A 23,284-nucleotide genomic window follows, 5' to 3' on the forward strand; every position below is an offset into this window, starting at 1 on the left:
TGTGATATGAAATGATGAGGGAGTGGTATCAAAAAAACATGGTAAGACCTATATGAATGGATACAAAGTAAAGTGAGAAGAACCAGATCATTGTGCAAAGTAACAGTAACATTGTAATGATGATCAACTGAAAGACTTGACTACTCTGATTAACACAATGATCCATGACAATTCCAAAGGACTCAGGATGAAAAAGTGCTATTTATCTTCAGAGAGAGAGATGATGAACTTTGAGCACAAAGTGAAGCATAGCTTTTTTTTTTTGCTTTGTGATATGGCTAATATGGAAATATGTTTTACATGATTTCACACTTGTAATTAATAATTTTGTTTGTTTTCTCAATGGGTGACAAGGAGGGAAAGAATGTGAAACTAAAAATTTAAAAAGAAACAAATTCTAATAAATTGAAAATAATTAATTTTATTGATTTCTTTTGTTTTTACATAAGCTAACTATCCCTGTATATTTTTCTCATTGTCCAAAGGTCATCCCATATAACAGAGCATTTAAAAATTGAGATCAGAAGAAAAATCAACAAAGCCAATCAAAATATCTAAAAAAATTAGACAACGTACATAAAGGTCCACACCTATATATCTTCTACCCCTTCTCCTAACTTGTTGAGGCTGGTTCTCACATATGATCTCCTGGCTGCCTAAATCTTATCTCCTCAGAAGGCTTCTCAAACCCTGAAGTATTAATCTTAAGACCCAAAGACTAATTTTATAAATTAGGAAACAAACTTTGAAGTAAGTGATTTACTCTTAGTGATAAAGAAAGATAAGAAGCAGAATCATGAAAAGTATTAAATTGAACCTTATTCTTTTGCTTAATGGAGGAGATATTGGTTAGCTAGTACAGTGAAAGAAGTTGAATTCATCTTAAAAGAATTTAAGGCATGGGGTCTACCTGGCCTGGAGAAGAGAAATTCAGGGGATATGAGAACAGACTAAACAGCAGCACGATGAAGAGAAAGCCAATTAATTCTAGAATCAAAGGACCTGTTTCAAATTCTACCTCTGAGTCTTAACTTGTGTGACCTCAGGCAAGTCATGTAACCTCTTTGGGCCTCAGTTTTCTCATCTGAAAAATGAAGCTACTGGGCTATAGTCTGAGGTCTCTTCTACACTTAGGTTTATGATCTTATGATATTCTTTTCAAATATCTGAAGGGCTGGCAGGAAGGAATTAGAATTGTTCTGTTGGTTCCAAAGTACAGAACTAAGTGCTATGTGTAAAAGTTGCATGGATGATGCAGTTTTAGGCTTGATATTAAGAAGAATTTCATAATAATTTGCCAAAAGTGGAATAAGCTGCCTCTGGAGCAGAGGAGTCTCCCCTGATTGGAAGTTTTCAAGTAGGGGACAGATAGCCATTTGTTAGTATTCTTATTCAGGTATGGGCTAGTGATCTCTTCCAACTCAGAAACTGTGACACTTTGTAACTCGAAACTATTTTCTCCTCATTGATGCATATTGATTCAAATCAAATCCCCCACAGGAAGAAAGACAACATATGCTTAACATTAAAAAACAAAACAAAACATATTTACCTCATAGTACCACTGTGATAATGGTAAACTGTGAGTGATGGCAAGCCAGTTCCTATGTACTTCAAAATCTGTAGAATAACTACCAAAACAAAACCAAACAAAACTCTTTCAATAAGAGATTAGATCTATGTTAAAGCATCTTGGATTATATTTTGGTTTCACATGGCCATTCTTAAGGGCTGTAATATTTCCTAATACAAAATTTATCCTCCTATAAAACAGACATTAAGTATATACAACTAGTTTTGCAATTACTACTGTAATAACAAACTTATCCAAAGGTCAGACTGGGGCAATCTCAACATCCTAGAACATAAATCCAAGAGTAAAGGAAAAAGACTTCTAAGCAGGTAAAACAACTATCATAAAACTCATGCATTTTACCCAGAGAGGGACTTTTAAAACACAAAGGCTATTTAGGCTATTTTCCACACAATTCTTATAAACTTAATTATTCTTTTTTTTTTTTTTAGTATACTGCAAGCTAGGAATAAAAAAAAAAACTTTTCTGCATAGAGAAGTGTCAGGTGACAGTAAACAGATAGGAAAAAGACCCACAAAATTAGATATATGAACTAAAAGCATAGCAGTCTGAGGTTACCTTCAAGTAGGAACAAGCAGGTCTACACACTTCAAAAATCTCTGAGATATTTACAAGTTGAATAAAGTAGGAAATAGGACCTGAGCTCTGCTTTTAAGGAAGTTAGGGATTCATAAGAGGAGGATGCTAAAAAAGAGTTCATTCTAGACACTCAGAACTATTTGTTTGGAGGCATGAAGGTAGGGGATAGAATATGGTATGGGGAAATACCTAGCATGCCAGTTTGACTAGAACAGATGCATAAGGAGAAACATGACATGACCATAAATTCAGGAGGTAATGAATTGTTGAAAGTTTTAAATGTAACAGAATGAGAGGTTTCTACTTTATCCTGGGAAGCAGAGAGGCACAAAAGAGGTGTAACATGGTCAGATATTGTTTTAGGAATATCAGAGTAACAGACAACTACTTTCTAGCTGTGTGACCCTGGATGGGTCATTTTACCCCCACTGCCTAAACTTTACCACTCTTCTGCCTTGGAACCAAAAAACAGTATTGATTATAAGACAGAATGTAAAAAGTTTAAAAAAAAAAAAGGAATGCATTACTCCCATTCAAAGGTGTTTAATGCGTATTTGTTGATAGAGGAGATACAGTTGGAAGGGCCCTCTGAATAGTGTCAAAGCCCAGGGTTGGGGGTTAGAACACTGAATGTGTGTGTGTGTGTGGGGGGGGGGCACAGAATGTCAGAGCTAGGAGGAGCCTTACCACACAGAATGACAGAATTGAGAAAGACCTTGGAACGCAGAATGTAGTGCTGGGAGAGACCTTAGAATATGGAATGTCAGAACTGGGCCCTAAGAATAAAGAATGACAGAACTGGGAAAGACCCTGTAACACAAGAATGTCAGGGAGGGGAGGGGCCTTGGTGTACAGGAGGTCGGAGCTGATTTCAGCTTTTCCCAAGACTTAATAAGGGACATAGTTTACAGTAATGGTTTAATAGAATACTTCGGTACCGAACAGAATAGAAACCACGTAGTGGGGCTGGTCTTGAATCTGGAATAGGGCCGCGGGCACTTACTAGCTGTGTCACAGCACCTTCCTGCCTCAGTTTTTCCGCCTGTAAGCCTAGGGTTTAGGGCTCGATGGCCTCTAATCTAAGGCCAGGATCTCCTCGGCGGGTGGCGAGTGAGGCTTGGGGAGCACCGGGGGCAGACAAAGGGGTCCCAGGGAATCTAAGGTATCCTCTCTCTCCCCCGGAAGATCCTCCCTTCTGCTGCCTCAGAGATAGCCGTAGGGTTGAAGGTGGGGCCGTGCCACCCCTCCGCACTCCCAACTTTCCCCCCCTCGGGACCCGGTCCGCTCTCCCTCCGACTCCCTTACTAGGTGGGTATGAGGAGGCATTTGAGCAGAGACACTCCGAGCGCCACCGACAAGAATCCCAGCCAGCTGTCACGACCATCTCTGACTGCGGCCCCAGACGCCGCCATTGTGGCCAGCTCCCGCTCTTTCAACCAACTTTATCAGTAGCGCCAACTGCCGGGAACACCACCGAGGATCTGGACGCATGCGCAGAAACTCTCTTAGCGAGCGTAGAAAGAGAGGGGGATGGGCTGTTTCGAATTTCCCGCGTGGACCAGTCTCCTCTCTCCCTTCTTTCCTACCCCACCCCCAACTCGATTCGGGCCCCCGGCAGAGGAAGACTCCTCTGCGCCTGCGCTTCTTCTGCGCTTGCGCACTGCCTAGAGACAGCTAATGTGTTTTAATCAAGTCCTTTCAGTCTTTCCCTCTGAATGCGTTTCGTTCTCGTGCTTCCAGACAACCCAACCCCGCCATCTTTAGAATGAGGTCATAGATTTAGAGCTGGAAGGATCTTTAGAGGCCGACTAATCCAACCATCTCATTTTACATCTGAGGAAACCGAGGCTCAGCTTGCCCAAGGTCACACAGGCAGTGAGGAATAGGACGATATTGGTGCCAGGGCTTCTAACTGAATCCAGAACTGGATCCCTCTGTCAGCAGGTTTTTCCTCCAATGGAGTAGGAGTGAGATGCAGGGTGGTTGAGATTTTACATGAATACAATACATTATCCATTCATCCTATACTGCCCACATACAATGTCTTTTGCCTCTCTTTATGTTCACAGTGATTAGCACGGTGATAAGCACGTAGTATGTGCTTATTGTTTTAGGACGAAATAAATTCAGGACTATACACTGAAGTGACCATTCAAAACTCGATCCAAAAGGGATTAATTTAGAGACTGGACATCCATAAAGCCTGACGTCTGGAGTCCTAATGCCTCCTTGATCTCACCGTGTACACATGGCTCCAATTTTTCGATTTTTCACCAATTAAAAAAAAATACCTTCTGTCTTAGTATAAGTTCTAAGACAGAAAAGCAGCAAGGGCTAGGCAATTGGGATTAAGTGACTGGTCTGGGGTTACACAGGATGTTTCTGAGGTCAAATTCGAATCAAAGTCCACCCCAATTTATTTTTAACTTAATAAGCTCAGCCTCATAAAATACTAGATTTGGAGGTAGTCTAACACTTTTTGAAGCTACCATTATGCCATGGATTGCTTCTAGGCACCATTTTAGAAGACTTAGATCAACTAATAATAGGGCTGGCAGTGCTAGCTAAGGATACAAATAGCAAGCAAGAAGAAAGTCAGTCTTTTCCCTTCAGAAGCTTACATTCTAATGGGGAAGGAGCAATATATAAAAGGGAGCTGAAAAATTGGGAGGTGGGTGAAGTACAGAGCGGCCAGTCCATTGGGTCAGAAGCACAGCAGGGAGAGGAATGAAGCCTGACTAGCCTGGGTCTAGCCCCAAAATGGACTCTCCCCTTCTCCCAAGGAACTAATCAATGTGAGAAGAAGGAAGACCTTGCCATGGTGAAGGGGTGTTCCAGGAGAAGTCTGTAAAGTTAGAAGCACAACCTGTAGGAGAAGAAAGATTTGTAATTGAAGTTCTATGTAATTAGTTATGCAATTAAATTCATGCAGTCCAAATACATTTGTATTTTTTTCTCTGATCATCTGTCTTTCCAGACATTTTATTTTATTTTTTGTGAAACTCTTCAAGGTATCAGTTATATAATAGTGTATGCTCTTTTGTGAAGTGGTCCTTCTTACTATGTAATTTTCCACTGGCTGCCTAGTATAATTTTATAGATGTTAATACTCTGCAACAAAGCCCCAGTTACTTTATCTTGGTTACAGCTCTCCTAGACTAGTTAATTTTAATAAAGGATAGGACTCTATCTTAAATAGATAACTAAATAAAATTCTGTCTTAACTAAATTTCACTAATTTTTTTTCCTCTAGCACCTAGCATAGAGCTTTGCCCTAATAAAGATTTAAAATTTTTTGAAAACATTGAATGAATTTCTGATCACAAGGCCCAAAATTGAAAATGTGAACATTCTTGACATGTAGTATTTCCATTTATTTGACTCCATAAATGTTTATTGAATCCATTTATAGACACAGCACTTTACTATAGAGGTTGCAGAAAATGTTCTCTCTGTTCTCAAGAAACTTGCTGTTAAAAAGAGCTGGAGAGAGAGAGAGAGAAAAAAAGCAAGTCTTTGTATGATTTGACTATCTTAAACAATAACCTGTGGGAAGGGATAGTCCTTTTAGAAAGGTAATATTAGACATGCTGTCAGTGTGATGAATTGATCTCAAAGGAACCCTGCAAATGGAAGGTTCAAATTCTAGCTTCCTCTAAGTCCCTTTGGACAACATATTCTAGAAGACAACATCATTTTAAGGAGGTGGGCTGGTATTTCTATTGAAGCTGCAGACAGCTAAAAACCTTCATAAATAGTTCCCATTTCCTAGTGCTTAAAGATTTTTGAAATTCTTTTCTCACAATGACCCAAAGAGGTAGGTCATGTGAACATTATTATCTTCATTTTATACATGAGGAATATGAGGCTCATATCAGGGAAGAGCCTTGCTAGTAATGGCAGAGCCAGAATTGAAACACAAGTCTCTGATGTCAAAATATAAGAATCTTTTTATTATACCATGTTGCCCTTGTTATTTTCCTTTTGCTTTGTTGTATACCAGAGATTGTTTAAGATTTGTTTTTGTCTTTTTCAGTTGTATTTGTCTCTTCATGACTCCATTTAGAATTTTCTTGGCAGATACTAGAGTGGTTTGTCATTTCTTTCTCTAGCCCATTTGACAGATGAGGAAACTGAGGCAAACAGGGTTAAATGACTTGCCCCGGGTCATACAGCTAGTCAGTACCCGAGGCCAGATTTGAATCAGGTCTTCCTGACTATAGGCCCAGAGCTCTATCTACCATGCCACCTAGTTGTCCAAGACTCAGGGTTAAGGAAACTTGGCGTTTGAATTCTCAAACACTTACTAACTGAGTGATCTTGGGCTAATCATCCACTTCTCAAAGTCACAGCTTCTTCATCTGTAAAATGGGAATAATCATAATTGGACTAATCTTCCGTACTGGATTATTGTGAGTAAAAGATCTTTTTAATTCTTAAGGCCATGAAAATTGGAGTAGTTAAGTTTGAGAGTTTTGACAAAGAATCATGCCTGAACCCAGTGATGACTGGTTAGTGGGAAGATTGGCTTCCACACTGAGGGTCCTCCCCTATCTGGAGCTTCCCAGAATCCTAGTGGACTTCTTTTTTTAAAAATTAATTTATTTTAAATATATTTTTCCATGTTTACATGATTCATTTTCTTTCCCTCCCCTTTTCCCTACCTCCCAGAGCCAACAGGCAATTCCACTGGGTTATACAAATGTTTTCATTTGATACCTGTTTCCATATAATTCATTTTTGCAACAGAGTGATCTTTTAAAGCCAAAATCCCAAATCATGTATCCATATAAACAAGTGATAAATCATATGTAATAAATGGCAGAGTCAAGATTCAAACTCAGATCTTTTGACTCCAAACCTTGCATTCTTTTTCCCTAGAAAAGCTAGCTTTATCTATCTTCTTCCTCTGCCTGCTCTCTTAGAGGAATAGCCTTATAAGCTATATCTCACTCAAAAGCATAACAAAAATTGGAAAGAGGATTTTCATTAAGTATTTTTTAAAAATCCTTAACTTCTAGGGTACTAAGTATCCATTCCAAGGCAGAGAAGCAGTAGGAGTTAGGCAGTTGGGATTAAGTGACTTGCCTAGGGTCACACAGCTAGAAGTGCGAGGTCAGATTTGAACTCAGGTCCTCCAAACTCCAGGCCTGGTTCACTATCCATTGTGCAACCTGACTGTTCCTTTCATTAAGTATTCACTGATGGTTTAAAACTCAAAGCATACACAGTACTAAGTCAAAGATTAAACTGTTGAGTTAGAGCTTAGGTAGCTCAGTGGATAGAGATGAAAGGTCCTGGGTTCAAATCCAGCCTCAGACATTTCCTAACTGTGTGACTCTGGGCAAGTCACTTAGCCTAGATTATTTAGCTGTCACCACTCTTCTGCCTTGGAAGCAATACTCGGCATTGATTCTAAGACAAAAGGTAATGGCTTAAAAAAATTAAACTGTCAAACTCTGAAGATATTTATACAACCTTATCTTTTGATAGTGTTTCAGGAATAGGTCACAGGAAATAATTGACCACACTGTATTCCAAGCTTAAAGGGCAGGTAAGCCTTCAAGTAATATTTTTAAATTTGCAAACAAGTCAGGAATTCTATATTTGCTATAGACAGATCTCATTAATTTGCAGATTTACTTATTCACTATTCAGGAGCAGCTAGGTGACATGGTGGATAGAATGCTGGGCCTGGTATCAAGAAGGCTCATATTCCTGGGTTCAAATCTGGTCTCAGACACTTCCTAGCTGCGTGACCCTGGGCAAGTCACTTAACCCAGTTTGCCTAGGTTTTCTCATCTATAACATGAGCTGGAGGAGGAAATGACAAACCACTCCAGTGTCTTTGCCAAGAAAACCCTAAATGGGGCCACAAAATATCAGACAAGAACTAAAAGATCATAGAACTAAGAATGGGAAGAAAACCTAGAGCTTATCTAATCTATATCTCTTTATTTCTCAGAGAAGGAAACAGGCTCCCAAATGGAAAATTACTTGCTTAAGATAATATATAAAAATAGTAAATAGAAGATCTAAGTTTTGAACCTTTCTCTTCTGATTTCCAATCTAGTGAACTTTCCAACCTCACAACAAAGTAAAAGGTATAACATAAATTCTTAATATATCATTATCCATTTAAACAAAAGATGGTGAAAGGGTACCAGGAAGATGAAATAGTGAATAGTCACTGGTCATAAGCCCAGCTCTTCTGCACCGTTTCAAAACAGTAACAAATGCCTTAAAAAATAAAATAATATCCACAAAGGAAAGAAGAAAAGGAAAGTTATCCTCTGAGGAAAAATCTTGTATGAAAATCAACAGACAAAATAAAAAAAATTATTTATCAAAAAAAGGTTCTAATAACTAACAAATATTATCAAGTAAAAGAAAATAATAGTAATAGCTACCATTTATACAGTGTTTACTATGTGCCAGGCATTGTACTGAATGCTTTATAATTATTATCTCATTTGATTCTCATAACAATCCTTTGAGATAGATGCTATTATTATCTCCTTTTTACAGATGAGGAAACTGATTATAAGCAAATGAAATTAAGTGACTTGCCCAGAGTCATATAGCTAGTAAATGTCTGAAGCCAAATTTGAACTCAGATCTTCTTGACTTCAGGCCCAGCACTCTATACTTTTTTCCACCTAGCTGCCCAAAGGAGAAATGTTCAGAAGGAAAGAACAAGAGTATAACAGCAAGAAGGCTATTTCTAGAAAAGATAATTAACAGATTTTGAGAATCTCCAGAGTGGTTTAGAATTGTAATAAGAGATATAGAGACCTATTATTTATAAGATAAACATTAATATTGGTAAAGGAAAAATGCAAGAAGATAAACCTGGTGAATGGTAAAGTAGAACACAATGGAATAATGGAATATACAAAGTAGAACAATAATGGAAAAATCTCAGTGAAGCAGGGGTACACCAAGGAATAATAGCTTGGCCAGGCAGAATGAAAATATATGGAGGTGGAAGAACAAATAATGAAGCAAAATTTAAAAATGACAAAACTTAAAGGAGACCTCAAATCGATAGGATTGCTAGAGGACAATCTAATTCAAAAAGTATTTGTTAAGCACTTTCTATGTGCCAGGTACTATGCTAAGTGCTGGGGAAACAATTAATAAAAAGAAAAAAGTCTCTGCCCTTTAGGAACTTAGTCTAATGAAGGAAGAGACAACACACAAAAGGAAGCAAGAAATAGGTGTGGGGGAATTCAAGGGGTACTTAGTGTTGGGGCATCTTGTTCTGTGGAGTTGAAACCAGATAAAGCAACAAGTAGGGTAGTAGTAGGTATGATAAAACCTCAGGAGATTATTTAAGAATTATTGGTCTCCTAGAAAATTATGAAGAAACAGACTAAATACAACATTCCAGGAAATAATATAGGAAAACTGTCCAGAAATATTGGAAACAGAGGGAAGAGTGAAACTTGATTGAATCCATAGGATGCTAAGAAGGAATCTGAAGTTTAACTCATCCAGAAATGTAATTACCAATTTCTAGAGCTTAATAGTCAAGAAGAGAGTCTTATTGCATCCACAAGGAAACAATTTTCACGTCAACTAACACTGATTCAAATGGCTCACACTCTTGTAAGGAAGACAAGTAATAAAAGAAGGGGTTAGAATGAAATATGTTTTAAAAAAAAAACAGGGGAAATTTTCCCCATCTAACTATAATTGCCTTTCAAAACTGAGCATGTTTCATCAGCTGATTCCTCAAAAAAATATGAAATTTTTATTTTTCTTTAACTCATGGAAACTTTAGGATCATAGATTTGGAGCTAGAAGGAACTTCAGAGGCCATTTAGTCAGTAAACAAGCATTCATTAAGACCTTGCTGTCTTTTAGGGACCGTAGTCTATCCCCTTCATTATATAGATAAAGAAACTGAGATGCATTGAGGTTAAATGTCTTGTCCAAGATGATAAAGATAGAGAGGAAACAAAGTAATTTAGAATTAAAAGCAAGTAAAGTGTAAAGGATGATTCAATGTTAACAAAATATAAAGAAGCTTTCAAATTATACCTAGTAAAGGAATCATTAGGGCAATAAGCAGTACAGTAGATAGAGTGTGGGGCCTACAGTCAGGAAGATCCAATTTCAAATCTGGCCTTAGGCACTATCTGTTAGACTTGGACAAGCCACTTAATCCTGTTTGCCTCAGTTTCCTCATTTGAAAAATGAGCTGGAGAAGGAAATGGAAAACCCCTCCCATATCTTTGTCTAGAAAACCCCAAATAGGGTCACAAAGAGTCAGGCACAACTGAAAAGACTGAACAATAACAAAATCCTTGATAAGAAGTTATTCATACTCTGAATGAAGAACCAAAGTAAAGAGGAATTTATCACACCCTGAGGTAGTTTGCTCTATTTTGGGGTAGCTCTAATTGTTCATATGTTTTTCCTTAGTTTGAGTCAAAATCTATTGCTGCAACTGGTACTCATCAACACTAATTCTTCCATATAGAACCAAGGAAAACAGCTCTAAATACTTCTTCCATATAGTCACCCTTTGAATACTTGTTGACAACTATTATGTCCTCCTTAACTTTAGTCTAAGCAGCCTAGTTTTTTCAATTGATCCATGATTTCTGGTGCCCTGGCATCCTTATTGTCCTCTTTTGTATGTCTTGTAATTTGTCAATGTCCTTCCAAAAATTGGAAGTGGCACCAGACATTGAGTACAGTATTACAGATATGGTCTAATAAGGGTATAGAAGGATGATTTCTCTCCTTGTTTTTCAATCTAGCATAGCACTAACTTTTTTTTTTTGGCAGCCAAAGCACTCTATTGAATCATCTTCAGTTTATGGTTCACTAAAACCTCCAATAGTTTAGATTCCTCCTTTTGCCATTATTACATTCAATATTTTATTATACCCATTTGAGTACATGGTTTTGCCCCTTCTGTTCAATTATATACTTCTTCAAGGTCAGGGACCATATTGTTTTTCATCTTTGTATCCTTAGCACCAAACACAGAGCTTTGTCTAGTCTAGATTCTTAAAAGATATTTATTTATTAGAATCGAATTAAAGAGATGAATGATCATCTAGCTTTTGTTTGAAGACATCCAGAAGAGGAAGGAGAAAGTCAACATTTTTCTCATTAACCCATCCCTAATTTTTAGGAAGTTGATCTTAGATAGAAATAAATTTACCTTCTGCCAACTTTGAGGTACTTGCTCCTAGTTCTTGCCTCTAGGACAAAACTAAACATCATCCTTCTCCATAAGATAGCTTTTCAAGTACTGAAAGACAGCTCTCCAGTGCCCCTGGTATCTTCTCTAGGATAAACCTACCTGTTCTTTTTCATCTAAGCCTTTTATGATGAACTCAAAGTCAATCACTGCCTTTGTTGGAAGGTTCTCCACATTATTGATGGATTTCCTTAAATGTAATGTCTAGAATTAGACATATTGCCTTAGATATGGTTTGATTTTGAGGAGAGTACAAAGGAACTAGCACCGTAATCCTGGAAGTTATATCCCTCTTAATGTAGTAAAACATAGCATCAATGAGCTTAATTTGGCATCTAGTTGGTATAGTGGATATAGCTCTGAGACTGGAGTTAGAAAGATCTGAGTTCATATCCAGCCTCACTTAGTAGCTATGTGACCTTGCACAGTCACTTAACCTCTATTTGCCTTTGTTTCCTCAACTTTAAAATTGGTATAATAACAGCCTATACTTCCCAAGGTTCTTGTGAGAATCAAAAAAGATAATATTTGTAAAGTACTTAGTTCCCAGAACATAGTAAGTGCTGAATAAATGCTAGCTATTCATAATAAATATAAAAGTAATAATGATAATCTATTCTGAGGAATTCTATCCTTGAAGCATCCACTGGCTTGCTCTACTTTCCCTTTGTTCTTGGAGTATGTGTGTTTTCTTCCAGTCCAGGAAACTAGTCTGATGTATCATCCTTTGGGAGTTTAGTAGAACATGTGTTCTTAGTGGAAGCCTGTTGGTTTGTGTATGTCTGGGGAGACACAAGAATATTTATTAGCAGTTGCTGATGAGAGTTGGCCCAAGATAATTTGAGCAATATCATTTTTGAAAGTTTGCCTCTGAGGGATATAGCTGATAAAGCATTGATTTTGTAGTCAAAACACCTAAATTTGCAAACTGACTGTCATTTACTGTATAACTCTAATTAAGTCATTTAAACTCAGTTTCCTTACTTGCAAAATAGAGATAGTAATCACACTATCTCACAACTCAAAAAGTTGTGAGAAAATTGACCTGTTAAGCAGTATAGAGAGGTGAGCTATAATTAAGGCTTTGATTGTGAAAAGCAGTCATCGCAGCTACTAAGGACGAGGGAGTAACCTCATAGAATAATGTAAACTTCCTGAGGGTAGAGACCACATACTTATTTTGTATGGGCCAAGATTAGTTCTAGATTCTTAGGAGGACTCAATAAATTCTTGAAAATGACATGAAACTGAAAAGCAAAACTAAATCACTAGAAAATAGAACTAAGATTTTAAAAGTCTCAACAAGAACACCCCCCTGCCCAGGGCCAAATCTAAGATGATTCATTTAATAGCATAAAAATAAAAATAAAGCCCTCTGGTGGGGCTGAAAACATTAGCTTCAAGAACAAGATGGAAAGGATGGGTGGATAAGAGTTTTTGTGAAAATGATCTGGAGACTTTAGTGGGTTATAAACTCAAAATGAGTTGAATTCACATAGCAGCTCCCTAAGCTAATGCTGTTATAGCTACATTCAGAGATACCCAGTGTCCTGAAGAAAGGAGGTGACATCTTTCCTGTGTTCTGTCTTCATCAGACCACGACTGGAGTAGTTTATAAAGTCACATTTTAGGGACAATATTAACCAGATCAACAGTGTTCAGAAGAGGGTAACCAGGGTAGTTATAGATAGATATAGATAGATAGTTATAAAAAGAACATTTGAAGAGGTTATTAAGATATTTTGATATTTTAATATCAGATATCAACTGATATCAACAATAATATCAACCGAGCTTGATTCAGTTGACCCTTGTCCAGTAAAGGCCAACCAAGATGAAGAAAAACTTCATCATGTCATTTAAAGATTGGTTGAATGAACTACAGATGTTTACCTGCAAAGGAAAAGACTTGGGGTTTTGAATTTGAAGTTATCTTCAAGTAACTTAAAGATTTTCAGGGGGAAAAAGATTAGAATTTTTTTTACCTACACATCTTCTCCTACTATCTTCTCTAGCAGATTACCCTCACTCAATTTTTAATCTCTAATCTCTTCCTATCTACTGCCTTCTTTTCTCTTACCCACAAGAATGTCCATGTCTCCCTTATCCTTAAGAAACTTTCATTTGATTTGATAGTTCCTGCTAACTATGAGCCTATATCTCTTCTCTCCCTTTCAGCTAAAATTGAGAATTTAATTTGCATTAGGTGCTTCCACTTCCTGTCCTTTTACTTGATTCTAAATCCTCAGTGATATGACTTCTGATTTCACCATTTACCTTAAACCACTCTCTTTAAAGTTTGCAATGATCTCTCAGCTGCCAAATCCAACTAATTTTTCTCAGTCTTGACTCTTCTTGATTTCTCTTCTGCCTTTGACACCATCAGTCAGGCTCTCCTATCGGATTCTCTCTCTATTCTTAAGTTTTTGTCACACTCCTTTCTTGGTTCTTCTTTTAGTTGTCTGATTGCTTCTTAGATTCTTTTTCTGGAATTTTGGCCAAGTGATGCTCACTAACCACGTGTCTCCTCTAAGCGTCTGTCCTGGACTCTCTTTTTTTCGCCCCCTAATTACTTAGTGATCTCATAAGCTCCCAAAAATTCAATTATTATATCTATACAGATGATTGATAGAGCTACATATTCAGCCCTACTCTCTTTCCTGAGCTCCAGTCACACATCACCAACTCAAATTTGGACAACTTGAATTGAGATGTTCAGAAGCATCTCAAACTCAACATATCCAAAACATAACTTATTTTTCTTTTTGAATTGAATTTTTTTCAATTAATAAAAATCTATTTTATTTCTTCCCCCAATTATTTCACATTATGGAAAGAAAAAAAAGAAAATCCTTGTAATAAATATACATAGTCAAACAGACAAATTCCTACATTAGAGATGTCCAAATAATGTGTTTCATTCTGCATCCTGACTCCATTACCTTTTTATCAGGAGGTGGTAGCAAGCTTCATCATAAATTCTTTGGTATCATGACTGGTCATTGTGCTGATCAGAGTTCTCAAATTTTTCAACATTGTTTGTCTTTACAATGTTATTGTTATAAAATTTGTTCTCTGGATTCTGCATCAGTTCATACAAGACTTCCTATGCTTTTCTGTGACTATCTGTCCCTTTCAAAAAATTTTGTAGCACAATGATATTCCACTTCATTCATATACATTTGTTTGTTGAATTACATCTTGAAAAAATTAACAAGATTTTATTTTCTCTCCTTCCCCTGTTATGAGGATTACTTAGTTATTAGTTTATATATAGTTTATGTGGACCTAGCAGGAAGGGCTGGAGAATTCCAAGATGGAATGAAGAAGCAAGAAGTGTCTTCTTGCTCACTGAGAGAGACTCCATGGTGGTTAGGGCAAGCTGCAACTGACCCTAGGAGATACCAAACTGCCAGTGATCCCATGGAAAGACTGTCACCTACTTGTGGGAGATTTTGGTAGAGACTACTAATCCCAACCTGAGTTGCAGGTGAACTTGGGCTGGGTCAGCTCCCAGAATCTACCCACCTGGAAGAGTACAGCAGGTGGTCTTGGAGGAGCAGAAACATTACTGGAGTGAGGCTGAACACTACTGTGAGGATATTCACTTTAGTCTTTGCTAGTCTCTGGGCCCTGTCTTGCTTAGGTCTGTTAGTGTAGATAAGTCCCTTCCCTGACCTTGGGTTTGCCCTTAGTCTGAAGAGTGTAGTTACCCCTATTTTCATCCTTTATCTTAGTTGTCCCTGATTAAAAGTGTTATAAAACTCTTGCCTTTACTTTGCTGGTTTCCATAGGCCTAGTCTAGATACTTCAGTGTGGCAGTTGGGCCTAACTGCCACTTCAGTAACAGACAACTCCTTAGCTGTTAAAACCTAGTCTCCCAATTTGTGTGGTCCCTCCTTCTGTCACTCCTGTCACCCTCACACCCTTCTGGACCCACATTTTAATATTTAAGCCTACTTCCCTGGTTATTCCCTATTACACTCCCCCACTACCATTGAGGGGAGGGGAGGGAACCCTTATAATGACATATACAATCAAAGAAAATAAATTCCCACATTGGTCCTCCAAAAATGTATATCTTGTTCTGCATCTTGAATCCATCAATTCTTTTTTAGGAAATGAATAGTATATATCACCATTGGTCCTCTGGAATCATGGTTGGCCATTGTATGGGTCAGAGTTCTTAAGTCTTTCCAATTTATTTGTCTTAATGGTGTTTTTTTTTTGTTGTTGTTGTTGTTGTTTTTTAGCATTATACAGAAGTTGTTTTGGTTCTGTCTATGCAAAAGCCTTTAAATTTTATGTAAACAAGATTCATTGATTTTTCACATATTCATAGTTATGAAAAGCAATCCTTTCCTCTTATTTATTTATTAGATTTATTTTATTTGTTTATTATTAGATTTATTTAATTATTATTTTATGATGTTTAAACCATGCATCCATTTGGAATTTATCTTAGAATGAGGTATGAGAAGTTGGTGCATATGTAGTTTCTATCACACTGCTTCACAGTTTTCTCAACATTCTTTGCCCAAAGGTGAGTATTTGGAATCTCTGGGTTTATCAAACAGTAGACTAATATGTTCATTTGCTTTTCTGTGTTAAGAAGCTATCCACTCCCCTGACCAGAGTCTCTGTTTCTTAACCAGTACCAAATAGTTTTTGATGTTTGTTGCTATGTGGTATAGTTTGAGGTCTGGTATTGTTAGGATTCTTTTTCTACCACTTTTTAAGTTTTCCTTTAGAGAACTCACTATTGTGTTGTTTAAAAATATTCTAAGCCCTGGGAGACCATGTCTCCCAGGACTCCCTGCTACAACTTCCCTCAATATCTCCCACTTCCTTTGTGGGAAGTGTCTGAGAAAGTATAAAAGAGAGTTTTGGCTCCTTTTGGCTCTCTTGATCCTGGAGATGCTCTTGGCCCTGAGCTCCCTCTAGGGGCCTTTTTTCAGAGATCTACCTCCTAGCTTCCCCAGACCTTCCTTTTTCTAATCTAAATAAACCTAGCTATTCTAAGAATAAGTGCTACCTTACCTTTATTGAGCTCCGAAGAGTTTGGGCCAATTTCCCCTCCTGGATTTGGGAGCTACCCCAGCTTCCCTTCCTCAGGCTTCCCTACATTCCTTTCCCTTCTTCCTCCAAAATTCCCTTTCATATTTTATGGCGACCCAGATGGGACCTGACCTACCTGCCTGACTACCAGCCTTACTGCCTACCAATAAGTAAAAAAATTTTCCTGCCCAAAACTCAGCACAGTTGGGGCCCCTTCCCCTACTAAGCCCTTGCCAAGCTCCTCTGCCTCAGCAGGAGTTCCATATCCCTCACCCAGCCCAGGAGTCTAAGCCCTAAACCTCCTTACCCCTGCAGGCAAAAACCAGCAGGGAGCCTGAAAAACCCCGGTCCCTCTCTCACCTTCAACCACCCAGCCAACCACCCAGTCTAATTCTAAAACTCCCTGCCTACCCTAACTCTAAAAGTCAAAAAGCCCAAAAGAAAAAGACCCCAAAAAACCCTACTTTCCTTTGCAGGGAGGAACCTCTGGAGTGCTTCACCTCCTTCTTCCATCTTGATTCCCAGAACCCCGCAGTGCCTTGGCACCACCCCTAGTCCCACCCCTAATTCTCCTCTCCCTGTGGTACTGCACCTTGGCCACAAGAGGCCAGCACTGAGCACTCAGTGTGTTCCCTCCTCCCTTTTTCTGCTAAGCTGTAGTGTTGCCTTTCTGCTACTCGAGGTCAACACCAATAACAAATAAATAAAAAAAATTTTTTGCAGCTTAAACTAAATCAATCAATCAATTAAAAAAGCATAAATAAAAATAAACAAACAAACAAATAATTGGAACTAACTAACTAAATAAATAAATACATAAATAGAAGCCTCAGAACATGTTTGCTTCTATACAAAAGAGCCTTCTGGCTTTTGCCAAATTGGAAAACTTTTTGGTTTCTTTTGATACTGCTGGGAATTTTTCTTTTTTAAATTTCCAATAACATGCAGAAGGCTACAAATAGGAAATTGCAGGCCCAGATCCAAGCAGTATTGGACAATTTCAAATACACTACGCATGGTGTAGTGGAAAAGGAGGATTCTAAATTTTGTGAGGCTGTTCCTGAAATACTCAGGGAGGAAAGTCCTATTTCTCCTATTTCCCCTGAAATAGAGACAGAGACAGATGTAATGAAATTCCTCTCTCGTCTTGTTCATCTCCTGGCCAACCTTCCCTCCTCTCCTCCTTCTAATGACACTCCTGTCCCTTCTCCCAACCCACAACCAAGCCCAACTGAGATAGTACCAGTTCCTATCTATGCCATGGTAAGCACGCAAGCACCTCAAAAGGCCAGTTCTGCCACAGTAAGCACCAAAATGACTCAAAAGAAACCAAAACCACACTATGATTCTGATTCATATGATTCTGATTCCTGTGATGGTCTTTTCCCTCTAAGGGAAGTGCCTACATTAGACCATTCTGGGGATGTGATAAATTTAACACACCATACTCCATTCACTACTCAAGATATCAAAGAATTTAAAAAAGATGTTCCAAATTATAACAATGGACCCATAGCTATAATGAAAAAGATGGAAGACATATTTTTCCAATACAATCCTTCCTATAAGGATGTAGAAAAATTACTCCAGATCTTCCTGACAGAGAGAGAAAGAAACAAAATCATCTCTCATGTAAATAAGGCCGAAGGATGAAATGCAGTACACTGGCCACACAAGGATCTTCACTGGAATTACAATGACCCTGAGGAAGATTTGCAGTTAACTAATACTAGGGCTGCAATATTAAAAGCAATGAAAGAATGTGCATAACGTCCAGAGAACTGGACCAAATTTGATTGCCTAACGCAAAATGATGACGAAATTCTCTCTCAGTTTATGGACAGGCTTATTGAATTGGGAGGTTGATATTTGAACTTAGATTTATCAAGAGAGCAAGGCATAAGACAAATAAGTCAACAATTTGTAAACAATTCTAGCAGAGTGGTCTAGGATTACTTTAAGATGCATTGTCCCAAATGGCCAGTAATGGATCTGGACGAATTAAGGAGAATAGCTGAGTATGTCACTAAAGGACATGAAGAGACAAAGGATATAAACTAATGATATATTGGAAACCATGCAAAAGGAACTGAAATCATTAGGAAATAAAATAGAAAAGCAGGAAAGAGGGCATGATGATACTACACCAATACCACTTGTCCCTGTCTGAGAGTCTAATTATCAATCTCTGACCTGCCATTTCTGTAACAAGAAGGGCCATTTAATGATGAATTGAAAAAATCTATTCCAGGCCATCAGGAATAACAATAATAATAACTATAGAAAAATACTAATTTCAGGAACAACTACTATCGGAACAATAACTATAGGAATAGTAATTTCAGGATTGATAAAGGGCAAATAAATCAAATGACCTCAAACCAAATAGCTCATCCACAAACAACTCAGGGTGCTACTGCCCCTCCAAGTGGGACAGAAGGTGGTGTCCCTTAAAACTCGATTGCTTTTGTGGTTTTTGTTGCTATTAACACTTTTCAGTTTTGTCTCCCTCAAAATAGAAAAGAAGAAGCAGCAGAATTTTACAATACAGTACCTGTCTACCCCCTTATCTTTATTTCTGCCATATGGTATTTGATTTGTGCCTTTGTATTGATAATTTGGAAAACTTGTATTTTGTGTATTTGAAAGATTAGATCAATTACCTTGAAGGAGACTTGTATTGAATTTGATTTGTTATGCATTTTGTGCTTTTTGTGAAATTTTTGTATTTTTTTCAATGTATTATTGCTTTTATATCTCCATTGTTTTATTTATCTATCTCATTTGCACTCACACTGTGGATCATGACTAAGCTAAGAGGAAATGCATCTAAATTCTTGGGTAAGAACCTTTATATTCTATCCCTTCTTAAGTGATACAAATTGCAATATCTAGGAATAGTAAAATCACTGATTATAGGAGATATATATTTTTTGAATTTTAGCACATTTTTTTATAATTGCACATGCAACTTGATTTTTCCTAAGCACATGTCATCTATCTAAGTTGAAAGAGTTTTTGCTTATTAGATTAGTGTAGGTTTAGTATATCCATTTGTTCTAACTATAATTGCCTGCCCCAAAGCCTTAAACTACTGAAACTGCCATTGGTATTTAACTAATATGGGACTTTGCACATCTGTCTGATTTGAAGAAATGGGATCAAAAAACGACCACAGATTTGATCTATACAGTGCCAAAGAAGTATATACTTAACCTAACTGATGCCAAACGAGCACACATGTCAAATAGAGAAACTAATCCTACTAGGATTGCTGAGACTTTTCTGCCAAAAAGGACTTGAACCTAGTGTGAGAATGAGGTTTTGACGCTTAATATATGTTAAGACATAGGACTCCTTGTATGCACTGCTTGTGAAACTTTATATCAAGTATCTAACAATTGGCTGTTCTAGTGTCCATATTCTACCCTGAGAAGAAATGATGAAAGAAGAAAAGAAGAAACGACATAATACCAGACCAATAAATAAAAATCTAGTCCTTTTTTCCCTAATTTTCTTACTATGTTGGTTGACTGTGGTCCTGGCTGCTGAGTGGATAAGTGCATGATATTGGAAATGGATTACTTTAATTGGGCATTATTAAAAAAAAAACTATTGTGATTTATTTTTTTAATTTAGAACTTTTTTCATATAAAATTTAGAATTGGATATTTAGAATTTTTCATCCACTAGTTATTTGGCCTTTTTGTGCTAATTTTCCTGATGAATTTGATTGGCAGTGATTCATATGCATCCTACCTCAGCCATATATCTCTCTGTGATTTCAATGTTTCTTTCTATCCTGCTCAGGGGGGAATGTGTTTTTATTTCATATGGAGAGTTTAAGTTATTTTAGGAAAAGAGATTTACTGCCTCCTGGAATACAAATGGAGATGTCTGTGGAAACCACATGGAGAATGCATGCTGATCCAGGAGCCTAAGAGAACAACTGGATGTGCAAAAATTTTGAACTTTGGGGGGTTTTAAATTCATTTGTTTGGTTTAAAATTCATTTGTCTTGCTAAAATTCATTTGTTTTGTTGATTCATCTGTTTGTTTAAATGCATTTATTTCATATATATATATATGAAATATATATATATATATATGTATATGTATGTTGTGAAAGAAGGGGTCTGCCCCCTGAATTTTTTTGTAAAAGAAGTGCGAAGTATTTGATTTCCTCATTTTGTAAAAATTGTTACCATTCTCCCCTTGTATTGATGTATATACCCTTTATTTTATTGTAATTGTAAATTTATTTATGTTTGTTATGATTTATTTGGGAGACTGGTCTCCCAAAGGATCATAGGGGGAATGTGTTGTTTAAAAATATTCTAAGCCCTGGGAGACTACATCTCCCAGGACTCCCTGCTACAACTTCCCCTGACACATCCCACTTCCTTTGTGGGAGGTGTTGGAGAAAGTATAAAAGAGACTGGCTCCTTTTGGCTCTCTTGATCCTGAAGATGCTCTAAATCCTGGAGATTCTCTCGATCCTGGAGGCTCTCTTGGCCCTGAGCTCTCTTTAGGTGCTTTTTTTTGGAGATCTACCTGCTAGCTTCCCTAGACCTTCCTTTTTCTAATCTAAATAAACCTAGCTATTCTAAGAATAACTACTACCTGATCTTTATTGAACTCTGAAGAATTTGGGTCAATTTCCCCTCCTGGGCTTGGTCGCCACCCCGGCTTCCCTTCCTCAGGCTTCTCTACCTTCCTTTCCCTTTCTACCCTACCTTTCCCTTCTACCTCTAAAATTCCTGTTCAAACTATCTCCCCACCCCCACACCCTCTCTTTTCTCCAAATTTCCTGTTACTAACAAGGGTACCCTAATCTTTATAGTCATTCAGGCTCAAAACTTTGTGGTCATTCTTGAGTCCTCACTTGCACACACCCACAAGTCTAATTAACTGTCAAATCTTGTTTCTACCTTCACAACACCTGTAGTATATGCTGCCTTTTCCTCATTCACATAACAACCACTCTAATTCAGGCCCTTATAATTTATTACCTGGACTACAGCAATAGTTTCCTAACTGATCTGCTTCAAGTCTGTCTTCCTTTACAATCCATCCTCAGCCAGCTGCCAAAGTGATTTTTCTAAAATGACAGAAATCAGGTGGCTCAGTAGACTGAGAGCCAAGCCTAGAGATGGGATATCCTGGGTTCAAATGTGGCCTCAAGTACTTCCTAGTTGTGTGACCCTGAGCAAGTCACTTAACCCCCATTGTCCAGCTTTTACTTCTCTTCTGACTTGGAACCAATACATAGTATTGATTCTAAGATGGAATGTAAAGTTAAAAAAAAATGACAGAAATCCTCTGTCTGGCATTTAATACCCTTCACAACTTGACTTTTTCTATCTTACCAGTCTTCTTACATTTACTCCCTTCAATTCACTCTACAATTCAACCACGCTGGCAGTTTTTCAAACAAGACACTCCATCTACTGACTTTGTTTTTGCATTGGTTATCCCCAATGCCTAGAACGTGTTTCCTCCTTACTTCTAACTCTTGCTATCTCTGGCTTCCTTTAAGACTCAGCTCAAATTCAACTCCTATAGAGGGTCTTTCCCAATCTCCTTCCTGTCTCCCTCTACTGCTAGTGTCTTTTCTCTTAGATAATCTTTTAACTACACTTTAGGTATTTTTTATGTATATAATATTTTTGTGTTTCCTCCTCAATTAGAATGTGGGTTCTAGGTAAAACAATGTTTCTACTTTTCTTTTTTCCCCAGGGCTGGTGTGTGGTAATGCTTATTAAATATTTATTGGCTGACTTGGAGCAAAAGGTAGAAGTTGCAGAAAGTCAAATTTCAGCTTAAGGTTAAAAAAAAAACAACTTTCTAGGAATTAGAGTTTTCTGAAAGTGAAATGAACTTTCTAGGGAAGGGAGTAAGTTCTCTGTCCCTGGAAATCAAGCGAAATATAAAAATGATTATCAGTTGTCAGGGAGATTGTTAGGGAAATTCCATTTCAAATTGGCACTGCCCTAGATAACTACTGATGACTCTGAGATTCTGTAAGTAACCAAGTGAGGGAAGGCATCATAGCATAGCACAAAGAGAGAAGATGTGCAAAGCACTTTGCAATCCTTAAAACTTTATAATCATCATCTGTAATAATTTTTGTTGTTCAGTTATTTCCCTTTATGTCCCCTTTTGGGGTTTTCTTAGCAAAGAAAGTGGTGACTTTTGCCATTTCCTTCAGCTCATTTTACAGATGAGAAAAATGAGACAAATAGGATTAAGTGACTTGCCCAGAGTCACATAGCTAGCAAATGTCTCATACTGCATTTGAACTCAGGTTTTCCTGACACTGGGCCCAGTGTTCTATCCACTGTACCACTTAGCTGTTAAATATTATTAATTAATATTTATAGAATATTTTGCGAAGTTAGAAATTATTTTATTTGATGCTCATAACAACCCAATGAAGTAGGTGCTAGTATAGTCCTCACTGTAAAAGACTAAAGCTGAGTGAAGAGAACTACTCAACATTCACACAGTTAGCAGATGTGGATTTTAATTTAGGGCTTCCTGACCCCAAGGCCAATACACTATCCACTGAGCCACCTCGCTTCCTAATTTAATTTTATTATTATTCTTATTGTTGTTGTTATCATTATATGTGATATGTGCATTGGGGAGATGTGAGAAAAGTGTTAACATGAAGTATGGAAGAAGGTCCTATAAAACAAGGAAGGCTTTATAGAGGATGAATAAGTAGGCAGCTAATATGTAGAGAAGAAGGGAGTCTGAGGTTACAAAGAACAGAAAGACAGGAACGTTCTGGTAACTTGCTCACAGACTAAATGTTCATTTCAATTTT

At 37.5% G+C, this 23,284-nt stretch overlaps 1 protein-coding gene across 1 annotated transcript in view; it reads right to left on the reverse strand.

Annotated features, from left to right (window-relative positions):
- ALG8 (ALG8 alpha-1,3-glucosyltransferase) overlaps positions 1-3,586 on the reverse strand; it is a 43,011-nt gene extending 39,425 nt beyond the window's left edge. Inside the window, exons 1-2 of the mRNA XM_044666005.1 lie at positions 3,480-3,586; positions 1,553-1,631 (exon numbers count right to left, since the gene is read on the reverse strand). Of these exons, the coding sequence (XP_044521940.1) occupies positions 1,553-1,631; positions 3,480-3,586 (186 nt within the window). The remainder of the gene's footprint in view (positions 1-1,552; positions 1,632-3,479) is intronic.
- Between the last annotated feature and the right edge of the window lie 19,698 nt (positions 3,587-23,284).

The sequence above is a fragment of the Gracilinanus agilis genome, chromosome 3 (assembly GCF_016433145.1).
Source record: "Gracilinanus agilis isolate LMUSP501 chromosome 3, AgileGrace, whole genome shotgun sequence".
NCBI classification, from domain to species: Eukaryota; Metazoa; Chordata; class Mammalia; order Didelphimorphia; family Didelphidae; genus Gracilinanus; species Gracilinanus agilis.